The 20,027-nt window shown below is 31.8% G+C and overlaps 2 protein-coding genes across 2 annotated transcripts; one reads left to right on the plus strand and one right to left on the minus strand.

Moving 5' to 3' along the window:
• The first annotated feature begins 9,412 nt into the window (after nucleotides 1-9,412).
• Nucleotides 9,413-17,098, plus strand: LOC143916640 (GILT-like protein 1). Its single transcript, XM_077437833.1, has 7 exons — nucleotides 9,413-9,577; nucleotides 14,399-14,509; nucleotides 15,337-15,468; nucleotides 15,547-15,615; nucleotides 15,683-15,787; nucleotides 15,859-16,005; nucleotides 16,083-17,098. The coding sequence occupies exons 2-7, from the start codon at nucleotides 14,414-14,416 to the stop codon at nucleotides 16,173-16,175; spliced, it is 642 nt and encodes a 213-aa protein (XP_077293959.1). The 5' UTR covers nucleotides 9,413-9,577; nucleotides 14,399-14,413; the 3' UTR covers nucleotides 16,176-17,098.
• On the minus strand, nucleotides 16,839-20,014 carry LOC143917250 (uncharacterized). Its single transcript, XM_077438735.1, has 10 exons — nucleotides 19,785-20,014; nucleotides 19,590-19,661; nucleotides 19,400-19,506; nucleotides 19,219-19,313; nucleotides 18,696-18,967; nucleotides 18,132-18,626; nucleotides 17,708-18,080; nucleotides 17,381-17,624; nucleotides 17,121-17,296; nucleotides 16,839-17,010 (listed from the first exon to the last, which is right to left on the minus strand). Exons 1-10 carry the CDS (start codon nucleotides 19,894-19,896, stop codon nucleotides 16,839-16,841), a joined length of 2,118 nt encoding a protein of 705 aa, XP_077294861.1. The 5' UTR covers nucleotides 19,897-20,014.
• Nucleotides 20,015-20,027: the final 13 nt, after the last annotated feature.

The raw sequence follows: 20,027 nt of genomic DNA on the forward strand, positions 1-20,027 counted from the left end.
TCTTTTCGTGGGTGTAAAAAAGAGGCGATTTTATAGATGTTTGGTGGCTCCTAGCTCCTATAAAAACTAACTAATCAAAAAAATAAAACGGTAGATGCATCCCAATGGTGGATATCCATAGCATATTAAAAAATAATTTCTCTAGTGCCATAATTGAGGAAGGGAGAAGCGTAATTCGTTTGTATGGACAAGGCGCTGGTGTTCAGCCCTCTTAAGTTATTAAACAAAAAAAAATTAAAGAAATTAGTCGGTCCAGTGTTCGTTTAAATATGTTTAATTTAATATTTATATTTAATTGTTTAATATGAAAAACATGGCAAAAACTTCCTACATACCTACATATGTATTTACATACATACATATACACAATATAAAACACCAATAGAAAAATTAATGAATTAAATAAATTTTCAATAGATGGCGCTGAATGCTCTGAGACTAATTTGTCTAGAATAAACATTGGTAGCAAACAGTATATATATATATAAATATATATATTTATATATATATATATATATATATATATATATATATATATATATATATATATATATACATATATATATATATATATATACATATGTATATAGAAGTTTTTTTTCGTAATTATATTCAAGAATTAAAATAAAAAGTAAAAATACAAGAATTAAAAATAAAAACATGATATTAAAATTTCTTACAATAATCATAAATATAAAATAAAAACATAAAATAAAAGTTAAATGAGCGGTTAGCAGTCGACAGCCAAATTAGCCAAACTAGCAAAAGTCCTTAAATGATACTCAAAACTTTGTATGTAGAAGTCACAATATTAAAGATGAAAAATATCGAAAAGTCCAACACTTAAATGATAAAATTATACCTGACAATAATATGTGACGACGAGATTCCAAACTTACATACATACATACATATATACATACATATAAAAATCTAACATACGCGTGGACGGTTATGTATGTAATAAATAAATAATCTCAATTCAGCCATCTCCGAAGAAGACAAACATTCCAATAACAGCTAAAAATTGTTTATATTGTCGTACTTACGCTGTTTTTTATTTAAACATAAATAAAAAAAAGCCTTCTAAAAACTACATGGTCTCCGTAAATATTAATTTTGACGACGATCTAAGTTTTTTTTTATTTTTTGCCATAGAATATTCAACTTTTTTTGTCGTTCACTAATATGGCGTGCTATTTGACATAACAGGGTAGGGAAAATTGGGATAGCTATTGTAAAAGGTCGTCACGTAGGGCCTCCAAGCCGGCCTAAGCCACAACCGAAAAACCGGTTTTTTGATATTTTTCAAAAAACCAAAAACCGGCTTTTTTGACTCGATCAATCGGTTTTTTAAGATTTTCTTTAATTATTGTTTTTTTCCTCAAAACTAATAATTATGAATTTCAAATTTCTATGACAGAACAAAAAAATTTGCATATCCAAACAAAAAGGTACAGCAATTGGTCATAAACCAATAAAATATTATTAAAAGTAGTTTCAATAGCCTACACAAGGCCTTTCAGAATTTCGGCAAATCGGGTTTTCCATAATTTGTAGCTTTTGCACCGCCCCACACAAATTTATCGTAACCAAAAAAGAGAAGAATTTTTGATTATTGATGTTGGTGACTCGTCAAGAAGTTTCTTTGTCCCGCTCATTACGCTATGAGTTGAACCGGTTCGTAATTCAGTTCGGGGCAGTCGTTTATCTGCCGTGGTCCCGTAGTCGCCAGCTTCTGTTTGCTACTACTCTGGCACTTGCGAGTGTGTAGAGTGTAGACAGTCAGTTGAAGCAGAGAAAAATGATCCGTATTTCTGTATACAGAGGGTCGCATTTAGTTAACTGTGATCGCTTTAGTTATAGGTCTCTTTGGATCAGAATACGCCAGCCCCGGTTGTCTATATTTTCTATATGATTCGAAAAAATTTTTATATTTGGCAAAGTGTGACTTATTTGTCATTCACAATACATATACATATGTCAATTATTTTTATCATTAAATGTTTATTTATTAATATAATACATTTTTGCTTTTTTTGATTAGAACAATATGGCTTTTCTATTGTTGACTTCGTAGAAAAACTTTTTTTTTACAAGCTTTTTTGCTCTCTTGCCTTGAACACTGTTGGAACGATGTATTGTTATTTGCTACTGTCTTAATAACTATCCCATGTCTAGTTATTACTTTAAAAAATAACATTTTCAAATAACAGCATTGATTAATTTAAAATAATAACAAACACTCCACGCCTACTGCAGATGCACATGTTTCGTAAAACATTGAACCTCAATATAAGCTATCGTTTTTTGTTTTTTTGTTTTTATTAAAATCAGAAGTTTACTTTTATGTATTTAATCTAAATTCAGACACGTTTTTTCCAAGGAAATTATTATTATATAACCTTGAATTGGTGCTGTTAATAGATAACAAACAAGTATATGTACATATGTACATAGGTAATTATATTCCAACAGAAACTTGATTCACAGATAATGGCGCATGTCCGACTTGGCCAAAGAGAAAAAGTTATATGGAGCTATTCAAAAAATGTAAATGAATACTTAGAAAGTAGAAAAACATGGAAAACAAATTTGAAAAAAATCTTAAATCTCATATGAGCATAATAAAACAATCTTTGGAGCAGGTGGACATTTAGAAATGTATCATTTGATTTTTAACCACCTGTTATGAAAAGAAAATGTTCGATGGAAATTTTGCTGGAAACTCTCGTTTCAATCGACCGAAATTAGTCCAATTTTCAGTTGAGTTTGTCTGATTTGTAGTAGCTTTCAATACATGGGAAATATAGGTGTGACAATTGGGTGTGGCTTGTAAGTAGCAAGTCGCGTGCGACCCTTGGATGAGGGTGTGGTCTTCGACATGCTCGGGGAATCGATAATGTGTCGTGACGAGCTGAAATGCGGTCACAACTTCTAAAAAATATAAAAATCGAGAATTAGCCACTATACTTCCCAATGTACGTTAAATAGTATGATAATTAATTACGTATTAACGTGATGCAGTACGTGACTTCACTTTTTTAATGCGGAAATTTATGTTTCAAAATATAAAAAAATATATATAAATATATAAAATCTTTATATACATACATATGTATATATAATAATTCATTGAAAATCCTTGGGCATTTTCGCATCGCTGGATGCGTTATTTCCTTGATATACTCAGGCCCAGACCGAGGGTATATGAAGCCCATAGGCAGATTGGTTTCATTCCGGAGCATATTGGAGTTTGGGTCTGTAATTTGGAGTCCTACTGAAATTAAATTATCTCTATTGATAGAAAGAGTCCAGAAGAAATTTCTACGATACCCATACTTGAAAAAGTATGGGTATTATCCGTATTTATTTCCCACAGCGTTTCTGCAAGGTACCTTGGGCTTTAATTCTTTGGCTTCTAGAAGGATTGTTGCCATTTCCAAATACTTCTTTGGAGTTTTAAATGGAGTTGTTGACAATCCTTCGATTTTATCAGAGCTTAAGTTTTGGGCTCCTGAGACCGATAGAGCGCTGAGTAATCGACGACTCTTTCAACCTATCTTTGCAAGAACGTCTACTTTCAAGAACTCGTCACTGGTGGAAGCTATCCGGTTCCTTAATGTGATTCATGAGCATTTTGACCTGTTCAACTGTCATGTTGATGAGCTGGTTAGTTTCTTGAGATTCAATACGAGACTATTTGAATGAGATGAATGATTGGAATTTTTATTGCTTTTTCGTTGTTATTTTCTTTATATTTTTCTTCTTTTTTTTGTAAGACCGGTGTGACGCTTTGGGGCAACCTGTCAGGTCACACTGGTCATTTTATTGTTGTTGTTATTATTTTAAAATAATAAATTAAATAAATAAATTCCCCCCCCCCCTCCATTAAATTGAAGAAAAATATATTAAGACAAAAACATAAAATTAAATTAAAATTTTTTAATGAAAATAGACAGATTTTATGTATAAAAATCAATAAAATACGGATAGTTACGAATAAAAGTTATTTAATTTCGTGAAGCAAATTCATCCCTGATGTATTATAAATATGTATGATATATACATACATATGTTTCAGCGGTATTTTAAATAAAATACAATTCCAAATTAGAGTTTGTTCGTGAGTCGTTGATATTTGACAGTCAACTTCCTGCGTTCCTCGCTAATTATATTTTACAATAAGCATTCTTACTTCGAGTAGAAAAATTAAGTTGAATATAAAATGTTTTTTAAGTTCAAAGTAAGCCAAATTATTTATTTTATCTATGGCGCCCCTAGACACGTGCCTAGTCTGCTGCAACTTTGAGCCAACCCTGGTTATACTATCTCCCTATAGAACTACTCTTCCCTGGGGAGACCGTACAAATTTATTTAATGAAAAGTACCCACATTTTAATCAAAAAATATAATACAAAAAAATAGTATTAATTTAAATAATGTACATATGAGAGTGTGAAATGAAAATAAATAAGAGCATATTCAAAACAAGAGGTGGTACATTGTATTTGATTTGAATATAATGCAATCAATTCGCATGAAACTGCGCCATTTAGTTTTGACCTCATAATATCGTGTCGTGATTTGGCGCCATTACATTAGCATAATTTCCCCAGTACTTGGCTAAAAATGGCTCCGATCAATTCTGACCCCTTACATACGCATCAGCTCAAGTTCCAAATGCATGTAATTGATCAAAAATGTATTTATACCACTCGCATCATCAAATATAACATTCATTTTCCTTATTTGAATTCGGTTTCTTATCCGTTGAATGGTATTGAAATACCTAACAGACAAAGGAAAAATGTGGACAAACTGGATTAGAAAATTGATGTACTGAAGTGTCTTCATCTCAGGGCACCGCTTATGACTTTAGAAATGTAATCAATCGTAAATGGTTGTTATAGTGATTGGCAGCGAGTGGCTGTTGTATAGTTGAAGCAAGTATAGGTACGATTTCATAACGAGTATCCGCCATTGGTATCGTACATCTTTTTCTTTACCGTATTAGTAATGTATAATTTATGTATATTTATATGTAAAATGTACACTATTTCCCAAATTTCTCTAGGGTACCATTTTAAAAAATTCTTGTTTGAATTTCTATATTAATATTCTTAAGTACATGGCATATATTTATATGAAAATTTAATGACACTGGTACTTTGATCATACGTTCTTTAGTTCAAAGTGTATTATTTGGTTTAAATATGTATCCAATGGAGAATGTAGCGTGGTTATGCGGGAGCATAGTCTCACAATACAGGGGGTCCAAAACCTATGGTTCTATGATACAAATTAGATTAAATATGACGATGTAGTATTACGTATGGAATTACAAATATGAAACAAAAAAGCAGATGGGACAAAGTTTCCAATCAGAAAAATCTCCTCCATCCGTAGCGGCTCGTCCATATTTTTTATTTTATTTTATTTTACATATACATATACCAGGAAGGCCTTACAGGTATACCCCAATGCGCCTTCCTGGCCAATTACAAATTACATATTACAATTCAGCATTTTTATATAAATCACTGAGACACTGAAAAACTCGCAAATCAATGAGACATCTATCAATTTGTACACAAACTTATTTATTGCACATTAATTAATAACAAATTATAGGTGAGATATCGCATAGGAGGGATTTTTAGCCAGTTTTTTCAGTGAACCGTTTCAACAATGAAATCAGAGAAAATTGGCAAACTCTGATAGGAAACGATCAAACTGAAGTCACAAATCCAGGTCTAACCAACAGCATACTCTGAAAAATTCATTTTCATTCGAGGCCCGGGCCCTGGGATCGAACCCGGCACCTCTCGACGCTAAGCAGAAGCTTAACGACCGAGCTATGCTGCTGGCTAATGAGATTCAGGGCTGCAGCCTCCCAGTACAGTACAAATGAATGCTATTTTTGTCGTCCATATAAACTGCGGGGCTGCAGACCTCCCAGTATAGTATATATGCATGCTATTTTTGTTTTCATTTGAATACCGGTTTGGTTAACGAGCTACTACATCCTGATTAATCCCTGCAGCCCCCCCACTATGAATTCTCACCGCTTCTGCCTCTATCCATGACTGGATCAAAGTTTTAACCTCTAAGCCCGCTTTAAAGGTCAAGGAATTTGACTCTTAAAGCCCTCAACATGAGGCCACCACCCCCCCAACGAATATAGTCTAAGAGACCCTTTCGTCGGAGAACGAGACGGTTGTTCATGAATATCGCACAAGAACAACCACACATCACTGCTCTAATAAAAAAAACCCCCACTGTTCATAACCAAGTATAAAATAAACAAGAACGCATGAACACATAAAGCGTGCATGCGTTAGGAAATAATACCTGAAATGTGCCGTGCGAATGCACCCACACCTCAAGTAAACAAGGTTTTAACCCCTGAGAACACATTTTACGACTCCTAATGGAACTAAAAACTTTAACAGATGCTCGGGGCCACGCCTACCATATGTACAAATGTGTGCAACGCACACAGGCGGCCGAAATGTAAAGGTCGAAAAAATTACATATATATTCCTTAAAAAATACGAAACACGACATCGTACTTTTTACAATGCATTTAGGTTAGTGTTGTTGTATACTTGTGGATTGCTGTTGCAAGTTACAACATGTAACACATCCGAACTATGTATATATTCAGGGAAATAATGGGATAGCATTATTTCCCTTTAGGAATAACTTCAGTTCGCATAGAGCTAGGTCTTTTATATTCTATTATCTTTGCGACTGTCAGATGTATATATTTCTTCAATGATGTTGAGTATTGGTTGGTTATCGATAGAACAATGTCCTAGATGTGGGGTTGGGGGTAAAAGCTTGTCATCTGGTCCTGTTCAGAACTAACGATTTGGTTTTCTTCCAGTTTTTCTGGTTAATTTTTATTTCAACACTATATTTCTCACACAATATTTATCACAAGGTAAGACTTTTGGACTACTCGGATGTACTATTTTTTTTTTAAATATAATGATTCATAAAAATTCTGATAAAATTAAAGAGCAGTCGATTTAAGTTTGCACCGAATTCCTAGGCACGGCCCTGCATGACTGAATCAAGGTTTCAACCCCTGACAACACATTTTTCGACTGCTAATGGAACTACAAACTTTTACAAATGCTCATATGTATGTTTCTTGCAATCATTTATTTTTTGTTTTTATAATTTGAGTTATTTTCACCGAGTGGAAGTCTTTTGTCGACATTTCAAAATAAATAAATAATATTCCTATTTCGAAATGCATTCAAATTGTCCAACTCGATTATATTTTCCGTTTCCGTGTATTAAATAATCTCGTTTTTTCATCTCGGTTAAATATTATTTAACGATCCGAATCGTCATTCAATAGTGCATTAACGTTTCTCAGCGTTTTTTTCTTCTCAGCACATTATTATCTTCGAAGAAAAATCAGTGATTAGCAACATTTTATATGTACATATATGTATGTATGTACGTCATATTTAAATTGACAAGTTAGTATATGATATTATTAGAATTTGAATTTTTAATGTATTCTTGTTCAATATTAATATTTATTTTTCAAATGCAAATTCACACAAATATTTCGGGTCTGCCTCACGGAACCGAAAGTGAATAGCCCGAAAAAGCAAATATCGGAAGGCAAAGATCGAAAATCGAAAGATCTTAAGTCGAAACATCAAAAAAAAGGGTGCATGGTAAACGGTACTATGTTTATATAATATATATGAGTGGCATGCGGTGAAATTATCTCTCTTTTTGTCATACAGCCTTGTTTAATGTGCGCGCGCAGGATTCGGGAGGAAAAGCCTGTTCCTCTTGTTCCTGTTGTATCCTGCTCACGCAAATTAAGTGAGGATGTACGACTGGGGGGGGGGGAGAGACTTTTACCGCACGCCACTGATATATATACTAACCGTTTTTCCGGTCTCCGTGACGAGACAGAATGTTAAACGACAGAAAACGCAAATATCGGAAGGCAAAGATCGAAAATCGAAAGATCTTAAGTCGAAAGATCAAAAAAAAAATGGTGCATGGTAAACGGTACATACTCACTTAATTTGGGCGAGCAGGATACAACAGGAACAAGAGGAACAGGCTTTTCCTCCCGTATTAATGTGCGCGCGCAGATTACGGCAGGAAAAGCATGTTCCTCTTGTTCCTGTTGTATCCTGCTCGCGCAAATTAAGTGAGTATGTACGTGAGTATGTACCGTTTACCATTTATTTATTTATTTTATTTAATATACTTGGGGGAGGCGGCAAAGCCGATAGGCCCAAGGGGTTTGAATAAACATATTTTACAAATTATACATATGTATATGCAATAAAAAAATGAGAAAAATTTAAATACATTAAAAAAAACAATATTAAAATAAAATAAAATAAGAGAAGAAAAAAAATATAAAATATATAAACAAAAAAGATAAAAAATACAGAAATATGATTATGGGAAAGAAGAATCACAAAAATCCTTTGGTTTTAAAGAAAGTATCAAGTTTATTCTTAAAAATATTAATATTAATAGAGGTTACTAAATCGTTGGGAAGACTATTCCAAACTGAAACCACTCTCTTAGAAAAGAATGTATCTCTGATCAATTTATTAGATTTATCTTTTTGGAGTCTAAGCGAGTGACCTCTGAGGTGAGTGTTTATGTTGAATGAAATAACATTAGACATATGACAATTATAGTGATTATTAAGAATTTTATAGACTTCGATTAAGTCACCTCTAGTTCTTCTCGTCTCCAATGTAGTGAGATTCATTATTTTCAATCTTTCATTATAAGAAAGTGATTTGAGTTCAGAAGGAATCTTTGAAATTCTCCTTTGAACCCTTTCAATACATGTAATATCCTTTTTAAAATGAGGATTCCATATGTTAAAAGCGTATTCAAGTCTAGATCTAATGAAAGTTTTATATATTTTTGTTAAAATAGTTAAATTTAGAAAATTGAATACCCGCTTTATAACATACAAAAATGAGTAAGTTTTGTTGACAATATGATTTATATGAGCGGACCATTTTAGGTCGCAAGTGGTGATGATACCTAGGTCTTATTGGTATTGGACGCAATTGAGGAAAAGGCTGTTTATTTTGTAGGAAAGATTAAACCATGCAACATTTTTTTTTTGATCTTTGCCTTCCGATATTTGCGTTTTCTGTCGTTTAACATTCTGTCTCGTCACGTAGACCTGTAAAAAGTGTTGAAGTTACCCACTTTTAAAAAAAAAAGCTTTTGCATAAATAGTTCCCACACTTTTCAATCAAAATTATCTTCATTTTTGCATTGTATTGAAACCGAAGAACGCACAATAAAATCGTGAGAATTAATGGCGTTGTCTTTATCGAAGACATTCGCTTTAATCAAGTTTGTTTACACCCGAATACAAAAAAAATGTGTTGCCGTCGTGCCCGTCATCGGGATGCAACGAACGACATTCTGAAAAGGTTGACGACCCCATGCTAATACTATGTATAATCAACGTATTCTTGCATGTAAGGCGATGCTACTCGACTAGTCACAGAGAAGCTCTTCGACAGAAAGCACGCTCATCTTCACTCGTTTGGTAAGTGCCATATTTTTACGATGGTTTTTTTTTATTACAATTATATTTATTATTATTCAAAAAAAATATCCGTGAGAATTATTTCCTGTGTTATTATATATTTTATGTTAAAAGGTTGCGATTTATTGATCGTCTTGTATTAAATTTGCACGCAAGAGTGAGTAAATACCGTTATTGTTATCGCTGGACATTCGCTATACGCGAATAGCATTAGCATATCATTTATTTTTTGATTTGTAATTTTAATGCAAATTCTACATTTCACTTCTTGGAAATCACATACCCATTTATTGTTTGAAGTGTTTTGCAATAACAAAACATAATATTCGCATAAAAAATGCTTTCAAATTCAATCAATAGAATTTGCTTTCAAAACATTGTGCATTTTATATATATGAATTGTTTGTTGAATTAAACTGTCAATCATTATTTACGAAAGCTGAATTCAAATAAGCTGCATAAATATGTTTTTATTTTTGTGGGGCCGCCTTTTTACAAGGCTTTTCTATGTTCGACTTGAGCTAAAATTTCTACAGTCTTCCGATCGTTTTGAAACTTTGCCATTTTGCGCGGTTTGGTCAACGATGGAAATTTCAATCGTAGTGAAAAATAATCGTTATGAACACTTCTAAATTTGCGAAATTTTTGAAGACGGTGACGTTTAATAGCTAGTAGGCTTATGTATGTATATGTTTGAATTTCCATCACCAACTCGTCTTGTCAGAATTTAATTGTTTAAACGCCTATAACTTGATCGTTTTCACAATATATCTTATAAAAATTGCATTATAGACTCTCATTATCTCTCATATTTATTTTTACTTCACTAATAGGTTATTTACTCATGCAGTTTATTATAATCGGTTTTACAACTCTGCTTATTTTATACTGACGCTATATGACGTTGGAGCATCATCATTATTAATGTTGTTGCAATAATCTGTAGAAATATTCTACTACAATAAACTTGTAAAATTTAATCATTGCAAACAGGCCCATTACAGAAAAAATATTATACAGTTCCGGTCAAAATTTTGGAAGCTTTCTTGTATTTAGATTTAATTATAAAATTATATTTATTTAAAATTCAACCGTCTCGTTGTCCGACAAAATGGTCTCTCAGACTGTATTCGTAGAGGGGTGGTGGCCTCATGTTGAGGGATTTCAGACTCGAATTCATTGACCTTTAAAGCGGGCTTTGTATTTAAAATTCATCGGAAGTAATATAATAATTATCATATCGGTATATTGTTAAGTAAAAAACGACGCTTTAAATTAGGTAAAATCTACAAGAATTGATCATTAAACAAAACTTTAAAAATACTGGATAGAATATTATAATTGTATGTTCACAAAGAGTCTATTCTGCATATACATATGTATGTACGATTTAATATGAACATATAATATTATTCTTCATAATGTATTACCAACTATTTTACTTTTAACTTTTCATTGTATATAAACGAGGGTCAATAAGGTTAAGTATGGAAATATAATATGCTAATAGAATTTTTTTGGATAAATCGGCCTAGTTGTTCACAACCACTTGGATATTGAAATCAATCGTTATCATTGAAAAATATATTAAAGCTCTTTTGCATGTCGTATTTACTATTTCTATAACAGCGAATGTCTGTCACGCGTGCCAAACGTGGCACACAGGAAAGTTTCGTCAAATCTTAAAATTAATGCGCTTAAAAATCACGATGCATCAATGAATTGTATATCATATACATAATATTGATATTATGTGTGTCTGTGTAAGATAACGCTCGCTGTACTATAATAATCGTTTCGATTCCACATACATATGTACGTCACATTTAAAACACTACCAACAAAACGTACGAATATGAAAACAAATCGACAAAAAACTTCTATATATACTGTTTGCTACCAATGTTTCCTCTAGGCCAGCTGTTCCTAACCTTTTTTGGCTCGTGTACCACTTGGTAGTACATTACGCTAAATTGTACCACCATATAAAAATGCTTGTATTTAATGAAATTTGTTATTGCAAGTGTAATTACATATATAGTATTTGCATTGTAAGGAATTTGAAGATAGGGTAGACGCAATTATTATTATTTGAGTCACAATTATTAATTGCAGACTTAAGAGTATATCTCGCATCATTTGAATCTAATTAAAAAAAATTGTGTTTCTCGAAACAAGTACAAGGATCTCATTAAATTTATTTTGTAAAGAGATTTAATTAAGAAAATAAAATATATTATATCAACTTTGTAATTTTGTGTTTTTATTAAAACCATTTATCAGTAATAGAGGTATGATGAAATAGTAGATAAATATATTAAACTTTGAGCATTTTATAATTGTGACTATTGCAAATAACTTTTTTCCAAAAAGTTTCTTAACAAAACATATCCATTGCGTCTATCCTGTCTTCAAGCAAATATTATATGCCGGATTTTCGATCGTCGACTGTACATATTGACGTCGACTGTGATTAATTAAGATAATGTTTATTAATTATATAAAAATATTTATATTTTTATGATTGTAAATCATTCATTCCTGAATGTCTGTCATTATTGATTTTTTTCGCGCACCACCAAGTGATACGCGTACCACAAGGTTGGAACCGCTGCTCTAGGCAAATTAGTCTTTGAGCATTTAGCGCCATTGATTGAAAATTTATTTAATGAATTACTTAATTAATTTTTATATTGTTTATATATAGGTAGGTAGGCACCTTGTACCATTTTTTTTCATACTAAACAATTAAATAAAAATATATTTAAAAGGTATTTGAAAAAAACATGACCGCGTGCGGATCGAACACAGAAACGACACAATTCTTTTAATTTTTAATATGCCGTGACCCATGCGATGATATTCCATCGGGCACAACACTAGTATTATTATGACGATTTTTTCCAATAAAATTCCTTTCATATACTATATATCCGCCCCTAATTATTTTATTATATCCTCAATATATACACCAATTATATTAACAAAAACAAATTTAACCATTTGACCCAAGCAAGCAAAATAAATCATTTATTTCAATTTTAAAATTGCATCTCGCTTCATTAAAACCGGATAACGTGTTGCTAAAACTAGTTATTGACGGGAATAAACCGTTGTATTGACGATGATTACTATTTACAGTTTGTAACTGAAATATTTTACAGTTTTTATAGCTATTGCTAGATATTTTACATATCTACGGATATATGTATGTATATGTGTTGCTATACGAAACGACAAAAGCTCGTAGAAATATCAAATGACAACTGCTTTTTACTGTCTTTATTGTTTCGAAGTGAAAATGTCAACCCTCGTCATTCTGTAAAAATAACGAGCAGGTCTCTTATCGAATTTTATCTCTGAAATTAATAAATCTTCCCTAGTGTCCCTTTTACATTCTCAAACTGTGGTACATACGTATATATATAAAAAATATATATTTCATACATTCATTTTAATTAAACTACTACTCAAGTTGAAATTTAAACAGTATAAGTATAAAATTTGATTACGTACTGTTATTAAAAACAAGTTCCTCGATTCATTTTAATACCATTTTTTCCTATCAACGATGATCTACCATATTTTTTATGTTTCATAGAAAAACGTGTCGTCCTTCTATGAAATACGGTCTTCCATGCCTTAGTATTATATTATACTAGTGTTGTGCCCGATGTAATATCATCGCATGGGCTATGGCATATTAAGCCATTAATTAAAAAAAAATAAAGAAATCTGTCGGTCCTGTGTTTGATCCCCACGCGATCGTATTTTTTTCAAATATATTTAATTTAATATTTATATTGAATTGTTTAATATGACAAAAAATAGTAAAAACTACCTAGCCACCTACATATTTTGTTTTATTTTTTATTTTATTTTATTGTTACAATCAATATACACTCGTCATTACAGATCGCTCCAATGCGACGAGTGTACGATGACGGTCAGAAATACAATAATACATATACAATCAGAATACATAGCATATAACAATTAATCAGTATAGAAATAATAATCATAGAGACTAAATAATATTTTTAGATTTTTGTGTACAATTATTATTACAATTTTTATACATATAATAAACACGAAATTATAGAGATGTCTATAGAGATATCTATAGATTTCAGATTACTGTGCATAATTTTTACAAATTAAACACACAGATTTTGTGACAACAGGAAATGATCTAATACCAATTTTCAGGAACCGTTTCAACAATGATCAGATAAAATCGGCAAACTCTGATAGAGAAACGATCGATTTGGAGTCACAAAACCCCCAAACTTAACCAGCAGTTTGACGAGGACTCGAACCTTCGACCTCAGTGGTGCTTCATATATACGCTACCATTAAGCTTTAATATATTCACTGCTGGCTATATAAAACACCAATAGAAAAATTCATCAATTAATTAATTAAGTAATTTTTCAATAAATGGCGCTAAATGCTCAGTGACTTGTTAGCCTAGAGGAAATATTGGTAGCAAACAGTATATATAGAAGTTTTTTGTTGATCTGTTATTATTTTCGTACGTTTTGTTGGCTTTACATATGTCGAATCGAAAAGACTATTATACATACATATAGTAGGACGCGCATTGTCTCACACAAACACACAGAATAACGCTATTATATGTACATATATATGATATGATTATATATTATTTGTACATGAAAATATGCATATGAATAAAAATAAATAAGTATAAAAGCAGTATGATGACCGTGTAAACGTTTTTAACGGGTTGTTTCCATTAATGTACTCATTGTGTTCGCTCTTCGCAGAAATATATGTGTTTTTACGTTTATTTTCCAGCTGACAGCCTTGACAATGAAGCAAATTATCAGCATGAAACACGTTATTGGACTTTTGTGTCTAATCGCTCTCGTCTCTGCAAAATCAAAAAAAACTGATTCTAACGATAAGGTATCTAACTTGAAGTATATCTAAACCAATATAAAATGTGAACATTTTTTAATTATTAATAATACTAATTGTACAAATAAATATATATGCTTACATATTTCTAAGTTCATTATACTTATGAGAATCTCTAACATGAACGACTTTCGCTTGACCTTATATACGTTGAACCCTAACAACACTCATATTAAAAAAAACTGATAAAGTTTATTAATTTATTAATACATTTTGTTTGATTTGTTTACGACTTGTTTTTATTGAATATTTATATCTAAACATGAGTCGTCGAATAGAATTCGAGCAGTGGATGCTGTTCATTCCATTCAACACATTGACAATTTAATCTACGATTTCATGCAAGCAGCTTAAATAAATTTGAAAATTGCTGTCTTCAAAGTGTCTGAATCCGGTCTCCGTGACGAGCCAGAATGTTAAATTACAGAAAAAAGGTGCATGGTAAACGGTACATACTCACTTAATTTGCGCGAGCAGGATACAACAGGAACAAGAGGAACAGGCTTTTCCTCCCGTATTAATGTGCGCGCGCAGAATACGGGAGGAAAAGTCTGTTCCTCTTGTTCTTGTTGTACCCTGCTCGCGCAAATTATGTGACTATGTACCGTTTACCATGCACCCTTTTTTTTCGATCTTTGCCTTCCGATATTTGTGTTTTCTGTAATTTAACATTCTGACTCGTCACGTAGACCCGTCTGAATCATTTCATTACATGCTAACCAATTTGAATATATGAGATTAAGCTCTGCGAGTTCATTGAAACTTGAAGATGTATTCATATCTTGTTCGAAACTGACAAATATACTACATTTCAGATAAAAGTCGCTGTATACTATGAAGCTTTGTGTCCAGATAGTGTCAGATTCATCACAAAGCAATTATATCCAGCATGGCAAACAATGCACAATGCTTTCAAAGTGAAATTGATCCCCTATGGAAAGGCAGTTGTAAGTTAAAAGTCTTAAATCGTTCTGAAATACATATACATTTTATAATGAGTACTTACCGTTGCAAAACAATTACAGCATAATAAAATAGATGGAAAGTGGCAATTTGAATGTCAACATGGACCAAAGGAATGTTATGGCAATAAGGTAAAACCAACTTGATTACAATTAAATCGTTTTTATTGTATTGTTTGATAACGTTATGAAATTTTAGATACAAGGATGTACTCTCAAGATCAAAAGCTTGAGCGACGAGAATAAGTTTGACCTCATCAATTGTTTAATGTCCAATAAACGTCCTGATGCTGCACTCAGCGAAGTAATGCATTGTAATTATAAAAAAAAGATCCTAAATTACATATATATTAATAAAACATATAATTATTGTAGTGCTCTACAAAATTGAACATCACAACGACTGATGTTCAAACGTGTGCCGATGGAACGAAAGGTGACGACATCTTGGCCACCTATGGGGATAAAACAGCCAATTTGAAGCCTTCGCTTTCATTTGTACCAACGGTTATCTTCAATGAGGTATCAATTTCGATGTTGATAGTGTAATGTGCTAGTTTAAAAATGTAATACATCGTTTAACCTTTGAATCATTGCAGAAATTTGATCAAGATCAGCAAAACGAAGCTATGGTAGACTTGAAAAGTGTCATCTGCAAGTTGGCGACAAAGAAACCTGCCCAATGCGCCTAAATTAAAGCTTGTAAATGTATCGTAAATGTGTAAATGCAGCTTTATGTTACTTTAATTGATGAACAAAAACCATTAAATGAATTTTATTATATAAAAACCATCTTTTACTTATGATGATATAATTTAATTGGGTCTACCACACGGGCCCGAATGTGAAACGCCCGAAACAGCAAATATCGGAAGGCAAAGATCGAAAATCGAAAGACCTAAAGTCGAAAGATAAAAAATGGGTGCATGGTAAACGGTCCATACTCACGTACATATTCACTTAATTTGGGCGAGCAGGATACAACAAGAACAAGAGGAGCAGGGTTTTCCTCCCGTATTCTGCGTGCGCACATTAATATGGGAGGAAAAGCCTGTTCCTCTTGTTCCTGTTGTATCCTGCTCGCGCAAATTAAGTGAGTATGTACCGTTTACCATGCACCATTTTTTTTGATCTTTCGACTTAAGATTTTTCGATTTTCGATCTTTGCCTTCCGATATTTGCGTTTTCGGGCGTTTCACATTCGGGCCCGTCACAGAGACCGAATTTAATTACATCAATTAATTATTATTAGTAGAAGCTTACTTATGCTTATGTTGAAGAAGTATTCTTATTATACTTTTATATGATTATATTATATATGTATGTATGTATAGATAACAAAAATATGACTTTAACTATGGATCTTCAGATGTCGGTTTCCGATCCATCCACATAGTTCTCATTTTAATAGACATTTTTGTCTTTGCTAAAGAAGTTTCACCAGCCCAGTGTTCCCATATTATTCCTCTAAAATCGTCTTTAGTTGGAACGTCATAATAGACTCCGTTTAAATTTGATTCAAAGCAACTATAACAAACATAATCTTATTAAAATGGAAATCAGAATGCTTATTCAGACATTAAATTTTTAAGCATTTTATGTTTGTATATTTATGTACATAAAAAAATAAAAAAAACCTGTCAAACCACCATCCACCACCATAAGAATTTGAACAAGGACAACATGCCGGTGCTTTGTCATTAGTCTTATCATACGTGCTGAACTTAGCTCCATTGTGATAAGTAAAAGAATCTGAGGCATTTCCTGTATAGCCTCTTATTTTTAACTTGTAGAAATATTCTTCAGAATCTACCTAAAATCAAAATATAATAATAACATTTTGTTTGTATAGTTACATCTTATTAGTAGATGGAATAAATTGACTTATTAGGTGTACCTCAAAAGTACTATACTGTGCCAAAGCTGTGTTGCCTTCAAAATCTTCTAGTTCTATTTTCAAAATAGGAAACAGATACTGATTACGTTTCAGCGTCATATAATGAATGGCTTCGTTGCCAATCCAAAAATTGCCTTCATCTAAACTTCCAAATCCCAACTTATACTCATTCCAAGATCTAGAGAAATTTTCACCCCCATCAACTCTACTTTGAATGGTCACGAATCCTTCATCATCGCAATACCTCCTGTAAATTGTCAATACTGGTGAAAACATCTATTGAATATAAAATAAAGACATAAAAATTGAACTTTGTATCATACTAACTCTGAGCCAGGATTTCTACAGAAATCAACTGAATAATTTGCCACTGTCAAACGCCTGACAATATCTAACGATAAATCACTTACGTTGATGTAGTAGATATCATCGGCTGAAAAGTCATCGTATTCCATAGTTGAACTCATATCAGTAGTTGAGAAAATGGATTGGGTATTTTTTGAATTTCCATTTCGTACTGCATCGTTAAATATAGTTTCAATTGACTCCTTCTCGTTATATTTATTAACAGTAATTGTAGGGTAATTATTGGTTAATATTGTAGAATTATTATCATAAATTGATTCAGTCGTTTGTTTCGAGTCAGACAAATTACATTGACACATTTTAGAAATATTTTTAATTAACTCATTCCAAGATTCTTTCATAGTCATAGTAAAAAGTAAATTTATTTCATTTAACTGATTTATTTTTTTTAATATTTCTTCATTTTTAGACACCACCATTTTATTGCATTCTATATTATTTATGTTATTTTTATCTTGCATATAAATTTGAGTTAAGTTATCAATTGATGCCTGGCTTGTATTAATTTTATTTAAAATCAAATCTAATTTTTTCCTCGACGGACAGACCAAATGTTTCAAAAACTTCTTGACTACTTTCCTTTCTGATTTTGAAAGTATTATTGATTTCCCCGGATTTGGAGTAGAAAATTCGGCTTCATCTGATTGATAAATCTCATCTGAATATTCATTCTCAGCATTATCATCAATATCACTTGTCTTTTCTTTTTCTTCTTCATCACTACCACTGTCATCCATGATTTTATCATAGACTAGATCCACCTTTGAAGACATATCTTTAACCAACTCTTCAATAATTGGAGGTGTCGAACACGTGACGATATATTTACCTTTTCCAACATAATGACTCTCAGATTCATTACTATGACATTTCCCGGCGGCTACAAATTACACAATCATGATGACAACTCAAATAATATAAATCTTGCACAAAAAAAAGTTAAAAATACCTATTCCACGTCTATTCGATATCATCTGATGCAACATCAAATTTGATCTATCCATTTTTTGCTCTAAAGTTTTAAATGTACTTAGAACACCTCGCGTAGCAAACTCATCATAGATCGTGGGAGATCTGGCTTCTTTATTTTTCACAGCTTTCTCAATTGAATCCAATCTATCTTCAAGACTTGTCAACTTATTCACAGTCCTTTGGGAATTATATTCCAAGTTGAGTAAAAAACCCAACTTACCATCAAGTAATAACATCTTTTCTTGTCCACTACAAAAATTATAATTTAATGAAACCATCTATGACAACAACTCATAGATATAGAATATACGTTGGCATTTTCGAAAAAAGTCAATCGACCTTCCGACTTAATAGCTAAGTAGCTACTGAGAGAGAGAGAGTATGCATGCATTTTAGTTTCCTTTGGGTGTGCATGCACCAAAAGAGTGATCGGCTTAGAGCGTCAGGGCGTATCTATGTATTCTATATCTATGCAACAACTAGATCTAGATTCGTCTTACCCACTAATAATATCAACTTTTCTATCGAGTGATTTTATTTGTTCATTCCAAGCGGATACATGATGCTGAAGCAAATCCCACGAGTGTGCTTTTTCCTGAAAACTTATTTTGAATTAAGTTTTTAAACATTTTCTACTTCATTAGCAGTACATTTCGAATTTATTAGTATTGTAATAATCACCTGAATGCTTTTTACGTTGGCATCCAAATTCATAGCACTAGTTAATAACGATGACAATTTTTGATCGAGTTTATTCGCATAAAAATCACTAAATCTAATCATTTGGTCTAAAATGAACAACGTACATAAATGTTGATTACAATATATTTTCATTGCAAGAAAACAATATATTTACATATGTATAATATACCTTCTAAAGATTTTATTGCAGTCTTTAATAAATACATATCATGATATAAAGTAGCATGAAATCCAATTTGTGCTATAAGTATATTACAAATATTAAATAAAAACAAATTTAATATGCGATAAATCATTGCGCATACAATATTACTAGAAAATGTATTCTGAATAGTAGTAAATAATAAGTTAAAACAAATTTCACCTGTACTTCTCACATTTTTATCCCATTTATTGTCTTTTGGCTCTGGGATTGGAATCGGATCAATACACAATACACTACAAAATAATCCAAATACTAAAAATTTCAAAATCATTTTATTTTTATAGAATAATGAGTTGAAAAACGTATACACGTGACAGCGTCAATCCAATTGTCCAAACGAAACAATACAAAGTTAACGAGTGAATGGTGCTATAAGAGCGTATTAGATTAATGTTGTAATAA

This window comes from Arctopsyche grandis, chromosome 9 (genome assembly GCF_051622035.1).
Source record: "Arctopsyche grandis isolate Sample6627 chromosome 9, ASM5162203v2, whole genome shotgun sequence".
In the NCBI taxonomy this organism is placed as follows: Eukaryota; Metazoa; Arthropoda; class Insecta; order Trichoptera; family Hydropsychidae; genus Arctopsyche; species Arctopsyche grandis.

What these genes read in the sequence shown, in the direction of transcription:
- LOC143916640 (XM_077437833.1), top strand. Translation starts at nt 14,414, where the DNA reads ATGAAGCAAATTATCAGCATGAAACACGTTATTGGACTTTTGTGTCTA. An exon ending in AAACTGATTCTAACGATAAG is followed by an intron (nt 14,510 to 15,336) that starts GTATCTAACTTG and finishes ACTACATTTCAG; the next exon opens with ATAAAAGTCGCTGTATACTA. An exon ending in TCCCCTATGGAAAGGCAGTT is followed by an intron (nt 15,469 to 15,546) that starts GTAAGTTAAAAG and finishes AAACAATTACAG; the next exon opens with CATAATAAAATAGATGGAAA.
- LOC143917250 (XM_077438735.1), bottom strand. Translation starts at nt 19,896, where the DNA reads ATGATTTTGAAATTTTTAGTATTTGGATTATTTTGTAGTGTATTGTGT. An exon ending in TGCAATAAAATCTTTAGAAG is followed by an intron (nt 19,507 to 19,589) that starts GTATATTATACA and finishes TGTTCATTTTAG; the next exon opens with ACCAAATGATTAGATTTAGT. An exon ending in AAAGTTGATATTATTAGTGG is followed by an intron (nt 18,968 to 19,218) that starts GTAAGACGAATC and finishes TAATTTTTGTAG; the next exon opens with TGGACAAGAAAAGATGTTAT.